Source organism: Rattus rattus, chromosome 5 (genome assembly GCF_011064425.1).
Source record: "Rattus rattus isolate New Zealand chromosome 5, Rrattus_CSIRO_v1, whole genome shotgun sequence".
In the NCBI taxonomy this organism is placed as follows: domain Eukaryota; kingdom Metazoa; phylum Chordata; class Mammalia; order Rodentia; family Muridae; genus Rattus; species Rattus rattus.
The window spans coordinates 39,977,127-39,991,623 of record NC_046158.1 but is presented as its reverse complement, the minus strand read 5'-3'; the positions used below and the strand labels follow the sequence as shown (position 1 = coordinate 39,991,623).

General features: G+C 43.9%; 1 protein-coding gene across 1 annotated transcript in view; it reads left to right on the top strand.

Moving 5' to 3' along the window:
* The first annotated feature begins 208 nt into the window (after window positions 1-208).
* Window positions 209-14,497, top strand: part of Dpp4 (dipeptidyl peptidase 4) — an 82,034-nt gene continuing 67,745 nt past the window's right edge. The window contains exons 1-2 of the mRNA XM_032903386.1: window positions 209-333; window positions 817-901. Coding sequence (XP_032759277.1) covers window positions 328-333; window positions 817-901 — 91 coding nt within the window. The 5' untranslated portion in view covers window positions 209-327. The remainder of the gene's footprint in view (window positions 334-816; window positions 902-14,497) is intronic.

Sequence of the window (14,497 nt, the reverse complement as noted above, 5' to 3'; positions counted from 1 at the left end):
CCACGCAAGGGAGGAACAGTTAAATCCCAATGTGCAATGTCCTTTTCGGCAAAGGGGGTTCGCTGTCCCCTGTGTCCCCCTCTCACGGGGGCCCTGCGTGCCACTCCCTGGCTCGCCTAGTAGTCCTTCCGCGCTGGGTCGGCTGCCGGGCGCCCACACTGCGCACCGAAGCCCGCCTGGCGCTAACTAATGTTTAACTCGGGCCGAAACTTGGCGGCGAGCTCAGGGTGACTGTGTGCAGAGCAGAGGCGCAGGACGTCCGTCTCCGCGCGGTGACTTCTGCCTGCGCTCAAGCTTCAGAGTTCAGTTTCAAGGAGCCGCCCGACCATGAAGGTGAGTGCACCCCGCGTCGCGGCTCCGTGAACCCAGAGTCGGGTTGTGGGTGGTGGTGTTTTGACAGATTTCCCCTAAACTGCCCTAGCGTTCCTGGACGCAACCAGGAGCTGGCAATAGGCGGAAGCCATGGGGCCACTCTAACAGGTGAAGGAAAGTCAGTCCCTCACACTGCCTTAGATCTGTGGCGTGTCCTACTAGGACCCAGGCACTGAGCCTTGGAAGTCGGGGACAGTCACCCGTGGAACGCACGCGGTACTCTCATTTGGCTTCAGAGGTTGGGTGGGAGGAGAAGCCAACAAGATCATAAGATCATGCTCTGGGGCCAAAATTCAGTGCTTCTGCTGAGTGAGCGCCAAATCCCTCCAGTCTATTCCTGCACCTGCAAACCCCTCTGCCTCTGAAGGGGCCGGGTTCTAACCCTCTTCTTAGAGCAGGAACAAAGGCTTCCCTCTAATTGTTGGCAACCTGACCTATTTGCAGACGCCGTGGAAGGTTCTTCTGGGACTGCTTGGTGTCGCTGCGCTTGTCACCATCATCACCGTGCCAGTGGTTCTGCTGAACAAAGGTAGAACCTTGCAACATCTTAAAAAGAGAGGGTGGTTGGAGCCGTGGTTAGGTGGCATGTGATCTTGCAAAGCCCACTTACTTTACTAGGGGCCTTGACCCCTGTGCTAGGTTAGGGCTGAAGAGACTTAACAAGTCTCTAAATACGTTTGCTGCTTCTGGGGGCTCCAGTGTTTAGGTCTTAAGGCTTCCTCGTTTTGTTGTGTATAATAAATACACACTTCCTGAAACTGGGAGGGAGGCACGGTTTCTTTTTATTAAATGCAATGGAAAGTATCTTAGCTTCAAATTGATTTTAGAGGATTGTGCTTGTAGAGCTTCTAAGGAAATAAGACAGCCTTTGAAGATCCAAAACATAGCAATGAGGGAATGAGAATGTCTTAAGTGGAATGGGAAATGAGAAAGAAAGGAAACAGCAACATCAACAACATCAGGAAATCCAGAGATTTCTCCTTCAGACATGACGAGATTTCGCCAATTGAAAGATTCAGTTGTAGAGAAGTAATTATTGGACCATTTTAGAAATGTTGCATCACTAAATCGCCACTGTGCACAACAGGGTGACTTGGAGTCAGTCAGCTTTTACTGGGTTGTTTCCTTGAAAGCCAAAAGTCAGTTTGCCAGAATTTTCCAGGTTAGCCCCAGCTTTTGGTACAAAAAAAAAAAAAAAAAAAAAAAAAAGCAGATAATGGAATGGCACTATTAGATGCAATAAGCATGAATAGTTAATCTGAGTGTCCGTCCACTCCCCTTCTCTTGTGAACCACTACAAATTACACCCTCCACACTGTGCACATTCTAAATCAGTCATCCCCAAACCAGTCTCTCCCGGTGGAAATGTAGTCAGATGGCCTTAGCCAGACTTCAGGGTAATAACTGACAATTAACATGTAGAGCTATGAGAATGATCCGGTTTCATGATGGAGCCACGGTACCAAAGCTTAGTCAATGACGCCTCAGCTGATGGCGTTTAATTAAGACACCAGTGATTATTACTGTTTTAGGCAAACTTAGTTCTGTTGTTCGGGAACTAAGGAAGGTCAGATGTTCAAGACCAGCCTTAGCAGCAGAAGAAACTGAGGCCAGCCTGGAAGATACAAGCCCCTTTCTTGAAGTACTTTTAAAACAAACAAACAGACAAAAAAAAGGAAAATTAAGTAACATTCAAAAATCTGGGTGGGGAGAAGATGAGCCCTATCTAGAATCAAAGACTCTCAAAGGATAGCTTGGATAGACTAGTTTTCTCTTCAAAGCCACAGATCCATCACAGATCCTCCCCCTGGGGGGCGGGGTGAGGAGGTGGGGAGGGGACTGTAATCACAGAACTTCCCTAAGGGAAGCTTGTGGGATTATAGCCTATGAACAAACTCACTGGAGATGGACAAAGAATAAACTTGGGGATCAAATCATAATCTTGTTTCCAAGGGGCTTGCTCAAATTACTGTTAACTGTAAGGATTCTATTTTCCTGGAGAGAGCATGCAGAGTCTGGAGGGCTTGTTGTGACCTTTCGCATGACATGAATAGCACCCACTCTCTTCCCTAAAGAAAACATCAGGGATGTTTCTCTGCAGAGGACTTCCTGAGAGATCCATGCATCTCCTTCCACTGATCCGTAGGGTAGGGTTTGTTCTAGAGAGACTTGAGCACACTGCTCTAAAGACAAGAGGATCCTGTAAGGAATCTGGAAAAGAGTTAGAAAGCATGAGTATCTCGTGTGGCAATAAATGCAATGATCACATTCCGTGTTCTGGGATTCTAAAGGTCTCGGGAGCCAGAGAGGAAGGTGGGTAATGGGAAGCAAGGAGTGGCCTTTAACCCCTAGATGATGTAAAAGTATGGAACATTATATATACTTAGATTTATACATTATACTTCATGCATGTAAGTGTTTGCCTGCTCCAGGGACTGCTGGAATATCTGGTGCCCATGGAAGTCAGAAGAGGGTAGTGATCCCCTGGAACTGGAGTTACAGATGCTTGTGAGCCATCCTGAGGGTGATGGGAGTTAAACTCTCATCCTCTTCAAGAGCAGCAAGCACTTTACCCACTGCATAGCCAACCCTCCTCCTTTAAAACGCTTGGATGGGAGAATTTTGAGCATGTCTGGGTGCTTGGGATTTGTAGTGGGAAGGAGGGTAGACTGGCAGGAAAAGCAAAGAATGTGGCCCCAGACAAGGTGCAGTTCACAATTTGGAAGCTGGAAGCTACTCAGACGTGAATGGCTGTACTTCTGTGACTGGTTAATCTTAAGAAGGTGTGGGGGAGGGTAGCAGAGACTCCCTGACAGCCGGGTAGAAATCCGGTTTCCTGGTAGCTTGTTTACACTTACATTGCTCTTTCTTTTTTACTTCTGAACTCTGTGTGTTTAGATAGGAAATGAAAGTCATCTTGCTTCAACTCTTACCTTATCGTAAGGGGAAGAGATGACCGCCTAGCCCTTCGGCACTCCCGCTAAGTCAGCAGTACCTTTTCTGGGTTGTGGCACTCGGGAAGGATTCTTACAAGGACCCTGCTTCATCCTGATGAGATGGTGGGATGTTCCCTTGTCCAACCCGGAGGCACTCAAGGTTTAACATCACTTCTGCTCAGGCAAGGATGAAGTGCATAGAGAGACAGATAAAGGAAAGGAGACAGAATTAAAGAAAGAGGGGTTGGGGATTTAGCTCAGTGGTAGCGCACCCTTGCCAAGGCAAGGCCCTGGTTGGGTCCCCAGCTCGAAAAAAAAAAAAAAAAAAAAAAAAAAAAAAAGAGGAGAGGGAGAATTCATTGAAAACAAAAGAGACCTAGAATTAAATTCTTTGCAAAGAATTAAAGAGCTGAAAGGGACCTGAAAGAAAGAGCAGCCCGAGCTCGTCCTCTGAAAGGCTGGTTTAGGGCCAGGTCAACTGTTTCCATGTGAAACGCTGATGTCAACAGGACCAGATGCAGTAAACACAAAACAGGACAGGGAGGAGTCTTCAGCATTGTCTTTTTGGAAAGATAAAAAGCTTTCTGAAGCCAGAAGTTAGCAGAGAAACTTGCCCTTCTGTAGGGAAAAAAAATAAAACCTCCCTGCTTGGTATGTGTGCAGTGTATGCAAAACTTCTCTTTGAATTTCCACTTACCTTGTGTAGAGACATGTTGTGTTTCATTTCTCAGAGAGACATCAGTAACACATGTTACCTGTCAGAAAAGCCAATGGCCAAGTGGAAATGAAGTTTTCTCAGTTAGTTTGTGATTGTTTTATGGTACAATATTTGACATACTTAGCGGTCAATCATTTTCTTATTCAGCTTAATTATGGAATAGACGCATCCTTCTCCTTTTGTTCCTTGCTCCACAGTAAATTTCCTCAATACCTTCCTCTAGTTTCTATGAAACATGGCTTCTCATCCACCCTCAGTACTAAAGAAACCCAAACAGGAGGAGAAAGGAATCACCAGGAAGAGGAATGATAGCATCTGTAAAGTTGGTGAAAGTCTAGGATCCATTCCCAGTTGAAAGGATGGAGATGAGCCTGAATGGAAGCTTTGTGTACCTCAGAGTGCAGCTTCTCAATAGCCTGCCCTGTAAGAGCTCAGTTGACTCTCGTCAACCCCTGATCATCAGCAACTGACCTTATTCAGGCCAGCAATCTGGGCTTTCTTTTCCCTTCCTACAGCGTGCTCCTTAACTTTCTTTGTCTTGGAAATCTTTTCCTCACCTCTCAAAAGGGATCAGAGATTGAGAAAGAGAAGGTTGTGTGCCTAGTTAATGGTCAAAGAGTAACAAGCTAAGGGGACTGACTGAACTGGCTGAGTGTGCTTTCAAAGTTAAGTACTGAGGCCCCAAGGGGAAGGTGGCTTGTAATTAACACAGAAGCAGTTTGCCTTGTGGGGGAGTAGGTGCCTTGAATTTGAGAGAATAATCCCCAAGTGTTTACTTTGGGCCTTGTATTGAGCTGAGTTATTCCTCATTTAATCCTTAAGACAACTTTTGGAAAGAGTACTGTTGTCATTTCCATCTGAGTAGAGGAAATGGCTTCAACTTCACTGTTGCAGAAGGGATTTTCCCAAAGCTTGTGGAAAAGGTCATTATCTCCTAGACAATAGGTGAAGAATTTGGGTGTAGATTACCTTTGGATTCTGTCCTGGTTTAGGGTCTCTCCTGAGGTGGTCACCTGACTGATTAACTGAAGACCCAGGATCCTGTGCAAGGTCATTCATTTAGTGTTTAGCTTCAGACCTAAGTTTCCCTGATGTGAGCCTCCTACGTCAGCAAAGCAGATGCAAGAAGGGCTAAGCAGGAAGGCCTGTTGCCAGCCACAGCTTAGCTTCAGAAGTGGCCCTCACAGCATTGATCCCGGTGTTTGGTATTAGCAAGGACAAACAACCCAGTACACCACTGGGGGCTGAAAACACCAGAAGGTGTGTATCACTGAACCATCTTGGAGGATGGACGCCAAAGAAATTAAGGAACTTTCTCCGGGTTCTGTAGAGTAGATATTCACATATAGACCATGTGACTCCAACTGATACTTGACACTGTTAAACACCACTGTCATTTTTGTTAGCTTGTGATCAAATATACAACCAGCTGGATCCTACTAGCAAAATTGTTACAGCTTCTAATTTACATGGTTATAATGTCACGACTGCTAATCTCTACATCTAAATGTTTTAAGGAAAGGAGCCTGTTTCAGAGGCCTCTACTGTTATCTAATGCTATATGCAGGCGACTTCCTCGAGAATTAACATTCCAGGTTTCCCTACCTCCTCCCACTATGTCATGCTGGAAAATCCTGGGGATTATGCCGAAGGATTCATGAGTTCTGGGCATGTGCTCTAACCACTGGGACATTCCCGGGCCGGTATCTATCTGTGATTTCCAATGGCCTTATTGACAGTGGGAGTGGGCAAGAGCCAAGAGTCACAGTTCCACCTACAATACCCTGAGATGTTCCTTTGAAAGCCTGCACTCACTCAGGTGATGCTAGGATTCTTGATTTCACCACAGGAAAGAGTGTCAGGGTAAGTGACCCTAAGCCAGAATCCCAAGGTGGTCCACATCCAAATTTCTGAGCCACAGTCAAGGAAAAAGCCTGTTGTTCAAGCTTGGCAGATATTTGTTCTACAACAACAAAGAAGTAACTTTGTTTTTCCTCAAATGGAAAGTGATAAGGGTACTTTCAAGAGTTATCCTAAGGATTAAGTGAAGAATACATGGAAACCCTCCACCCAACCCCCCCCACACACACACAGAGAGTTGGAGCTTATTACCCAGAGGTTATTAAATAGAAGGTTAGTGGAAAGAGGCACATGGGGTAGAGACCTACTCTCAGGTAAGAACTTCTGAAGAGAGAGTTGGACTTATGTGTCATTATAGTAGCCTTAAATAAAGGTTTGATGCTGGTGAGATCATAGTGCCATTTCTGGGTGCCCTGGACCGGATTACAGTTGATAAGATAAAACTCAGTACACAAGGTTGCACAGGGAGTAAAAACTTTTACAGACTCAGTTGAAAAATCCGGAAATTTGTAGGTTCTCACAAAGCTGAGATCAGTTTGAAAAGTATATATGCTCAGGACTTGAACACGATTTATGGTTCTTTAAAAGTTCTCATTTGAAAAGAGGTCTATGTAAAAAGAATACCTCGATGTAGTCAAACTTTTCGGGAAGCTTTGTCAACTGTCTTCCTGACTCTCAGCTGGTGAGTCTTCAAGCAATGGCCAATGTTGGGGCTGTGGAAGGGGGAGGGGGTCTTTTCCTTCTCATGCCTCTTGCTTGTTTTTCAGCTCCTGCCTCATTAAGTAGTATTAGTAGGGTAGTAACAACTCCTTGTGACTTACCACTAACACAATACTTGCATTGATTCTGATACAAGTTATATTATTTCATCTAAACAGAGTAGTCGATTTCAGACAGATTTGTATCTTTTTAAACTTAGGAACACTGTGATGTGGATGCTCAAGAGCTTGCAAGTAAGTTGCAGATGCTGGGAACCCAAGTCTTTTGCCTTATAGTCTCCCCTGAGCCTGTCTGTTGACTCTGGAAAATAGCTGATTTGAAGAAATGCTTTGAAGGCTAGTTTCTCAGAGTTAATGTTTAAGCATCGCTTTATGGCCGAATGCTAATCCTTTCGTTGTCGTAAATCACTATCTTGTAAAGATTTCCACCTTTAATCTTCACAGTTCCTGCATGACCTCTGCAAGAAGGTGGCCCTTCCATTTGAGAATAATCTGACACCACAAAATTAGCACTTCTGAGCTGTTTGATTCGTTTCCACGAACAGGGTTTCCAGTTTTACACTGAACTTCAAAAGTAGAGTTTCATGTGAAGCTTCCTGTAGCTTACAGACCTGAATGTACACACTGAAGTGCACCTCTTTTCAGGATTTGGTTCACTGTGTGAGAAAAAAAATAGACCCGTGAGCATATACTATACAATTTACTCATCTTCGGTCTGAAAAAAAAAACAACCTTGTAGTGATCTTGTTCATAGGTTTCTGCAAGTTCTGGATGCTCAGAGTATATAGAACAGAGTGTAGCTGTGGGGCCACAACACATGCCTTCCCTGATGTCACATTCCCCAACCTGAGTTAGACGGCCCCTATCCATACCCACCTTACTTAAGCTCCATACCACATCTCTGGGGTGAACCTTATTTTTTATACTTGTTTATCCTTTTGTTCCATATAATATAATTACTCAGTCATGAGAGAGTTAGCCCCTCTTTAGGGCTAAAGTGCTGCAGTAACTAAGGCATTATTTGTCAACTCAATACTTTTTTTTTAATGTCAAGAATTATTGTGAGGAGTGTGTGGACTGCAGTCCTGAGAAATATGCAGGAGGACCACCTCCCCTGGGCCTTCATAGTCTCCTGCAGGCACATTAGAAGCAAGCACAGAACTGTGACAAAAGTAAAATGGGATTAGGAGATACTGTACGCAGAAGGGAGTTGTTCTTTTAGTCCAAGTATGATTTTGAACAATTGGAGGGTTTAAATACAAATATAGCATGATATGAGTTACACTGAAAAGGGTGTCTCTGATTCCTGTGTAGACTGTGTTTGGGGGCAGGGGCTAGTGAGTACCAGTGGGAGGGGAGATGTTGGTGTCCTGGAGAGGAAATAAGTTTGTTTGCTTCAGTCAGTTGTGTTTCAGAGGTGAAACACATGAGGAATGAGGGGAGGAGAGCAGAGGATTCCTAGAGCCACCACCCAAGAAGCCCAAGTGGGGATGTCTGGTGATCTGCAGAGATGTCTCTGGCCGACTCCCCTCTCAGAGCCAGGCTCTGGGCTTCCTCTGCAGTACTCTCCGGGCCCAGCTGTGCAATTCTCCTGTTCAGCAAGTATCGTTTGAGCATACTGTAAATAGTGTCACTTTGTACTAAGGCATGGAAGGGTGATAGCTATGACCTCTGTCCTCAAATGGGTCACAATATTAAAGGAAGCCTGAACATTAACTATAACAAGAGACCTAAGAGCTCTTCTTGTAAATGATCAAAGTGCTGTGGGAGTATTCAAAAGCCAAAGTCAAGTACTGTCCAGGGAAGTGTGGATAGGAACTAGCAAAGCATGAAAGATTAATGATTGCTGGGCCTGAATATAATTCTTCTAGTTCCCCAGGCCCCATGCTGACTCTAGGCGAGCAGGCCACACCAGTTTATTCAGCTCCAAGCAATTTACAGCCCCAGGATCTGGTATAGAGATCATATAACAAATTCAATGGGATTTTTTTTGGGGGGCAGGGTCTGGAAGAAATCAGAATACCTAGCCAGAATTGTTTAAAATGCAGACTCTCTTCCCTGTGTTATCACCAGCATCGTGTTTAACTGGGAGTCTGGAAATAAGGCAGCATTTTGGTTCGTTAGAGTCGTGACCAGAGAGCATTCTCAGGGTCCAAGGTTCTTTTGCCTTTCAGACCTGTCACTCTCACCCTATGTGGCAGTTTTCCTCAAGGGTGTCCTCTACAGGATCTCTCATGGCCTTTGTCCTGGTTGAGCATAGCTACTTCAGAGCATCACAAGCTCACAAGCTCTCTTCTCTATTTCTAAATTAATTACTAGCAAGGAAAACAGATCATCATTATTGGACTAGAGTAATGAACATCAACCTACTAGGAATGAGGAGGAATAGCTTTCCTTAGTGCACCGGAAAGGGACCATTTAAGTTGAGGTGAGAATTCTGAGAGGGGAGATAGCTGTGCAGTGGCTGTGCTCCTGGCTATTGCTCCGTTCCTTTGTATTAGGAAGATGTAAGTTCCCAACAAAAGACAAATCAACGGGACCTCTGCTCTGCCTAGAACTGACTCCTGTCCCTCTCTTGTGGTTTTCTTTCTTAACTCCCGGAGTTTATTCTAAGTGTTCCAAGGGCACACTGACTCCACCATTTTACTTACTTTGGCCTCCAAAGAAGTTATAAGGGGGAGGGGGGACTGAATTTACAACACTTTTGATACAAATTTGAGACAATGGAGGAATCAGAAACATTTAAAGAAATTTACTATCCAGTTTCTCCTATGAGTACACAGAAACTATCACATTTTATCTAATTTCCGGCCATAAACCATGACAAAAAAGAGTCAATGTAAAATAAGAAATTAATTGTTTATATTTATTTTCTTTGGGTGTGGATGTTTTACCTGCATGTGTATTTTTTGCACTATGTGGATTCTGTGCTCAAGGAAGTCAGAAGAGGGCATCCGATGCTCTGGGACTGGAGTTAGAAACAGTTGGGAGCTGCCAAGTGGGTGCTCCAAGTAGAACATGGTCCTTTGGAAGAGCCCCCAGTGATTTCAACCACAGAGCCATCTCACCAGCTCCTAAACGAGCACATTTTTAAAAAAAGAGATGGTAAAAATTAGATTTGCAAAAATCAACTCGGGAAAAGTAAGACTCAAAATAATTAATGGTCACAAAAAAGATGCAAAAATAAACAAATGAAAAGCAAATAAAATATCGTCAAATCCCTAGAAACCGACATTTTTTTTCTTCCACCTTTATTAAACTGAGTAATTCTTATTTACATTTCAAATGTTATTCCCTTTCCCTGTTTCCTGTCCATCATCCCCCTAACTCCTCCCCTTCCCCTTCTATATGGGTGTTCCCCTCCCTATCCACCTCCCATTACCACCCTCCCCGAAACAATCTAGTTCACTGAGGGTCCAGCCTTGGCAGGACCAAGAGCTTCCCCTTCCACTGATGCCCCAACAAGGCTATTCCCTGCTACATATGCAGTTGGAGCCCAGGGTCAGTCCATGTATAGTCTTTTAGGTAGTGGCTTAGTCCTGGAAGCTCTGGTTGGTTGGCATTGTTGTTCATATGGGGTCTCAAGCCCCTTCAAGCTCTTTCAGTCCTTTCTCTGATTCCTTCAACGGGGATCCGTTCTCAGTTCAGTGGTTTGCTGCTGGCATTCGCCTCTGTATTTCTGTATTCTGGCTGTGTTTCTCAGGAAAGATCTACATCCAGTTTCTGTTAGCCTGCACTTCTTAGCTTCATCCATCTTATCTAGTTTTGGTGACTGTATATGTATGGACCACATGTGGGGCAGGCTCTGAATGACTGTTCCTTCAGTCTCAGTTCTAAACTTTGCCTCCCTATCCCCTCCTATGGGTATTCTTGTTCCCCTTTTAAAGAAGGAGTGAAGTATCCACATAGAAACTGACAATTTAACATGCACAAAAGAATCTTGCTTATGTTTCAAGCCTTTCAAGTTGTAAGCTATCTCTGTGTGGGGATTAACAGACAAAGCAACAGTTCTGTCTAAATGGAAGCAGCTTGATCACATCACAGAGAATATGCAGAACCCAAGACAGAGCGGCCCCTTGTTCCTGATTCATAACTCACTTGTGGTCTACTGTGTCAGTGAGGAAAGCATTTCTGGAAATCCCCTGATTTGCCCACTCCCTTAATGGAGGGTTCCTTATAGAACCCCACCCCTCAAGCCTCTACAGTATTCTCAGGTTAAGACCCTTTCTGCTATTTTACTGAGAAGCCAAAACCACTTGAAGATAACTTAGTTCTTACAAGTCCACCTATGCATTGATTCAGGAGGTCCTACATAAGGCAAGGTCCTTTGTGCCATGCACCCCATCCATTTGTACACAAAGTTTCAACTATTCCTTTGTCTGTAGGATCATTGTGTTGCTAGTTTTTATTCAATTGTAAACATGTTATAATCTCCCACATCCTCAAAAGAGAACCTCCCATGCCCTGACCCTTAGCTACCAGACCCCATAGTTCTTTTTGTTAATACTGCATCATTCATCACAGAGTAGAGAGTTAAGAGACGCTAGTTACAGGAGGATTCCTGCCTGCTGCTGCTAACTTGGACAATGAAGAAAGAATCCAGGTAGCTAGGAATGTGTGTGTTCTGTAAAAGGGGAGAGGAACCCTGGCTTGGAGGCAGTCAAGGAACAAAAATTTCAGTCGCATAGTAATCCTAATGGAACGAGTCTGATAACATTGTGATAAGCTTGGGAGAACATTTCTGTCCAGAGCCTCCAAATCTGTACTCAGGCCGGGAGAATTTTGATCCCACTCCCGTCATACCCTGAGGAGAAGAGCTAGCTGTAGTAGGCTGGACTTGGCCAACTACAGGACCTGAGCTAATAACCTGGGGACTGGGAGGTGGGGCTGGTTATTAATCCACTGAGATTGAGGTAATGTATTAAATGGTGATGGGAAACAAATGCAGTGGTCCTATTTAAACACAGGCAAATCATGTCCTTCTCTCCTCAGATAGAACCAGTCAGCGGCTTCCCATCTCCTTAAAGTGAATGCAGATCTATTGCCCAGGAAACAGGGCCAGATGAGCTGGCCATGAAGTCTGAACCCCACTTGTCTCAGCTCCCTACTGTCTCTGTAGCTCCTCCCCCTTTGAATCTGTATGGTGTCCACTTGCTCACCTTCAGATCTTGTCTCAAATGTTTCTTATCCATCAGCCTTTCAAACTCGCCCGGTAAAAACAGAAACAAAATGGACAGCCCTCTTCCCTCCCTGCTTGTTTTCCTTCATGACACTCACTACCATCTGACTGGTACCGTTGCTGACTTCTTTGCCCCCTAGTCCCTCCTTTTATGATATAAGCTTCCAGAGAACCAGTTTTTTCATATTTTCTTCAGGTATATCTCTAGTGCCCAGAACATTGAATAGCAATGTATGTAGTAAATACATACTCACTGAATTAAAGCAGAGTGAAAAAAAAGATTGTTTTCCTTTTAACATGTGTGTGTGTGTGTGTGTGTGTGTGTGTGTGTGTGTGTGTGTGTGTGAATGCTCATGGCACAGCCTACACATAGAAGGCAGACGACAACAGGAGTTACTCAATTCTTTCTTTCCATAATACGCTCATAAATACAAGTTCAAATCATCCTACAATAGGTCATCTAAAGCTACTATGTGTGCAGTGCTTGTTGGTTTGACAAAGTCAAATTTGCTCTCTTGGTGCACTTACAGTCTACTGAAGAAAGAGACTTTAGATAGTGTGTGTTCAACTGATGATATAAAATGTCCTCATCAATTGGCCAAATATCTGGCATAGAACAAGAAGTGCAAGAAGCATGAGAGAAGATGGGGAGGAAGAGGTAGGTTTGCACTAGGAGGTAATAAACTGGTGAGGAGACATGACGAGGGTTGGTGAGAGGAAGGACTGAGGTTATCGATGACGCAGCAGACTGTGTTCTTGCGAGGTTATGCTAGCACAAGAGAGCAGGCAGATGGCTTAAAGAGCTAGCAAGGTCTGGAAAGCACTTCCTGAGAAGTGACCTTTCTCCTGCACACTTAGACGAGGAAGAGATAAGTGGTGAAGGGAAACTGAAAATGCTTGAAAGGCAGAGATGAGATGATGACCATTTCCTCTGCAAGCCAGGGAACCAAGGGCATGAGGCATAGGATGGTCGGGGGTTGTCGGAGAGGAAGACTGCCCATCCCTCTTTGCTCTAAGAAAAGGATTAAGGAAACAGGAGGGCCAGATGCACAATCGCGATGAGCAAGGTACAAAATGAGTCCCTGTGTGAGTTTGGTGCAGAAGTTGTAGAATTTTTAATAGGTAATTTAGATTCTTTAACATGCATTATCACAGGGCATGCATTATTCAGCATTTTGTAGTTTGAAAATCTGGGAAACAAACAAACAAAAAATCTCTATTGAGCCTTACCTGACTACTTTTTTATGAAAATCACGTGGAAGAAAAAAAGCAGCTGACTACTTCAATTAGTTGTAAGCGTTGGATTCTCACCTCCATAAAGCCTAACACAACCCCATAAAAATCTGCTCTTAGAGAAGCTACCATGTAAAATTACTTGCCCAAAGGTTTAGAGAGGTTTAAAAGAAAGTCACATTCAACTGCAGCCCTTGGAACCGATTGCCTATTCAGAGTGGCTTGGGCGTTCATTAGTCATAGCCCTTTGGTCACAACTATCTGTATCTTGGTCTACTTATCTCAAGCACGAGGTAAGACTAAGATGGGTAAGTGAGTTAATGAGATACACATGGCTAGAACTATCCAGCACGCTCAAAGAATGCTAGAAGGCTCATAAATGTGACTCTAGATACATTTTCAAAATGCTTTTGTTTTTTAACACTCTCTGACTCTAGAAACATGATAACATTTACCATGGGCCCCGTGGTGCTAAGAATTTTGCCTGGTAAATATTGGAAAAGGGACCATTTCTATGGGACATATTCCAGTGATTGTTTTTCCTTGTACCCTGGATGAAGAACATCTGTAGTTTTGTTAATTATGCTTATAAATATTTCTGGAAAGTTCTTCAGTGAGTCATTATTAGAGTTTTTCAGCTTTCCTAAATGATGATATTCTTCCAAATACCAGCTGATCGTTCTCAGCTTGCACGGTAACACCCTTCATCGATGTCTCTCCACAATTATTTTCAGCTATTTGTCATCAGAGAAACTCCCTCCTAGGCTGAAGCAATTTGATATGCTCTGTGGGTCATTTATCCCTACAGTATTAAGAAGTTTTCTCCATCACTGGGTCCTTATCTCTTCATATCACTCTGGCCCCCACTGTCAGGCAGCTTAGCAAGGAATCAATACATCTGTTAGTTTAGGCCTTTTGTTTTTAAGTCTTGTTTATTCCCAAGAGAGCTCTGTCAAGGGGTAAGAGCTATAATTAGAATAAAGGTGATTTTTCCTTCCAAGGTGAGCCTATGTGTGTTCCTCTATAGCATTGCTTTGATGTGTGGAGACTCCTGGACCCTCCCTCATAGCAGTCAACATGGCTCATGGCTCCAAACCGGTGATATCATTGTTTCATCTTGGCCCAAGTATGGAGCCCATTTGCCCTCTGCTGTTCCATGGGGCCAAGTTCTTATCGCTTCCTGGCCGTCTACATGTCAATCTCCATGTCTGTTTGTTAAACCCAGTCTGGAGAATTGTGAGCTTTGTTTCCTTGCTCACAGTTTTAAGAAATGTCTATGTACTTATTTAATGTTCCCCATCGGCCACTTGCTTTTGTAAACGTTTGATGGAAACATTGCATTTTTTCATTCACAAAGTTATAGAGGCTGACTACAAATAGCTACAACCAAGACCAGACAACTTATGATTCACAAACCACAAAATATTTCCCACTTTGTCACCCAAGAGAAATTATGCAACCCCAAATCTAGTTGATGCAA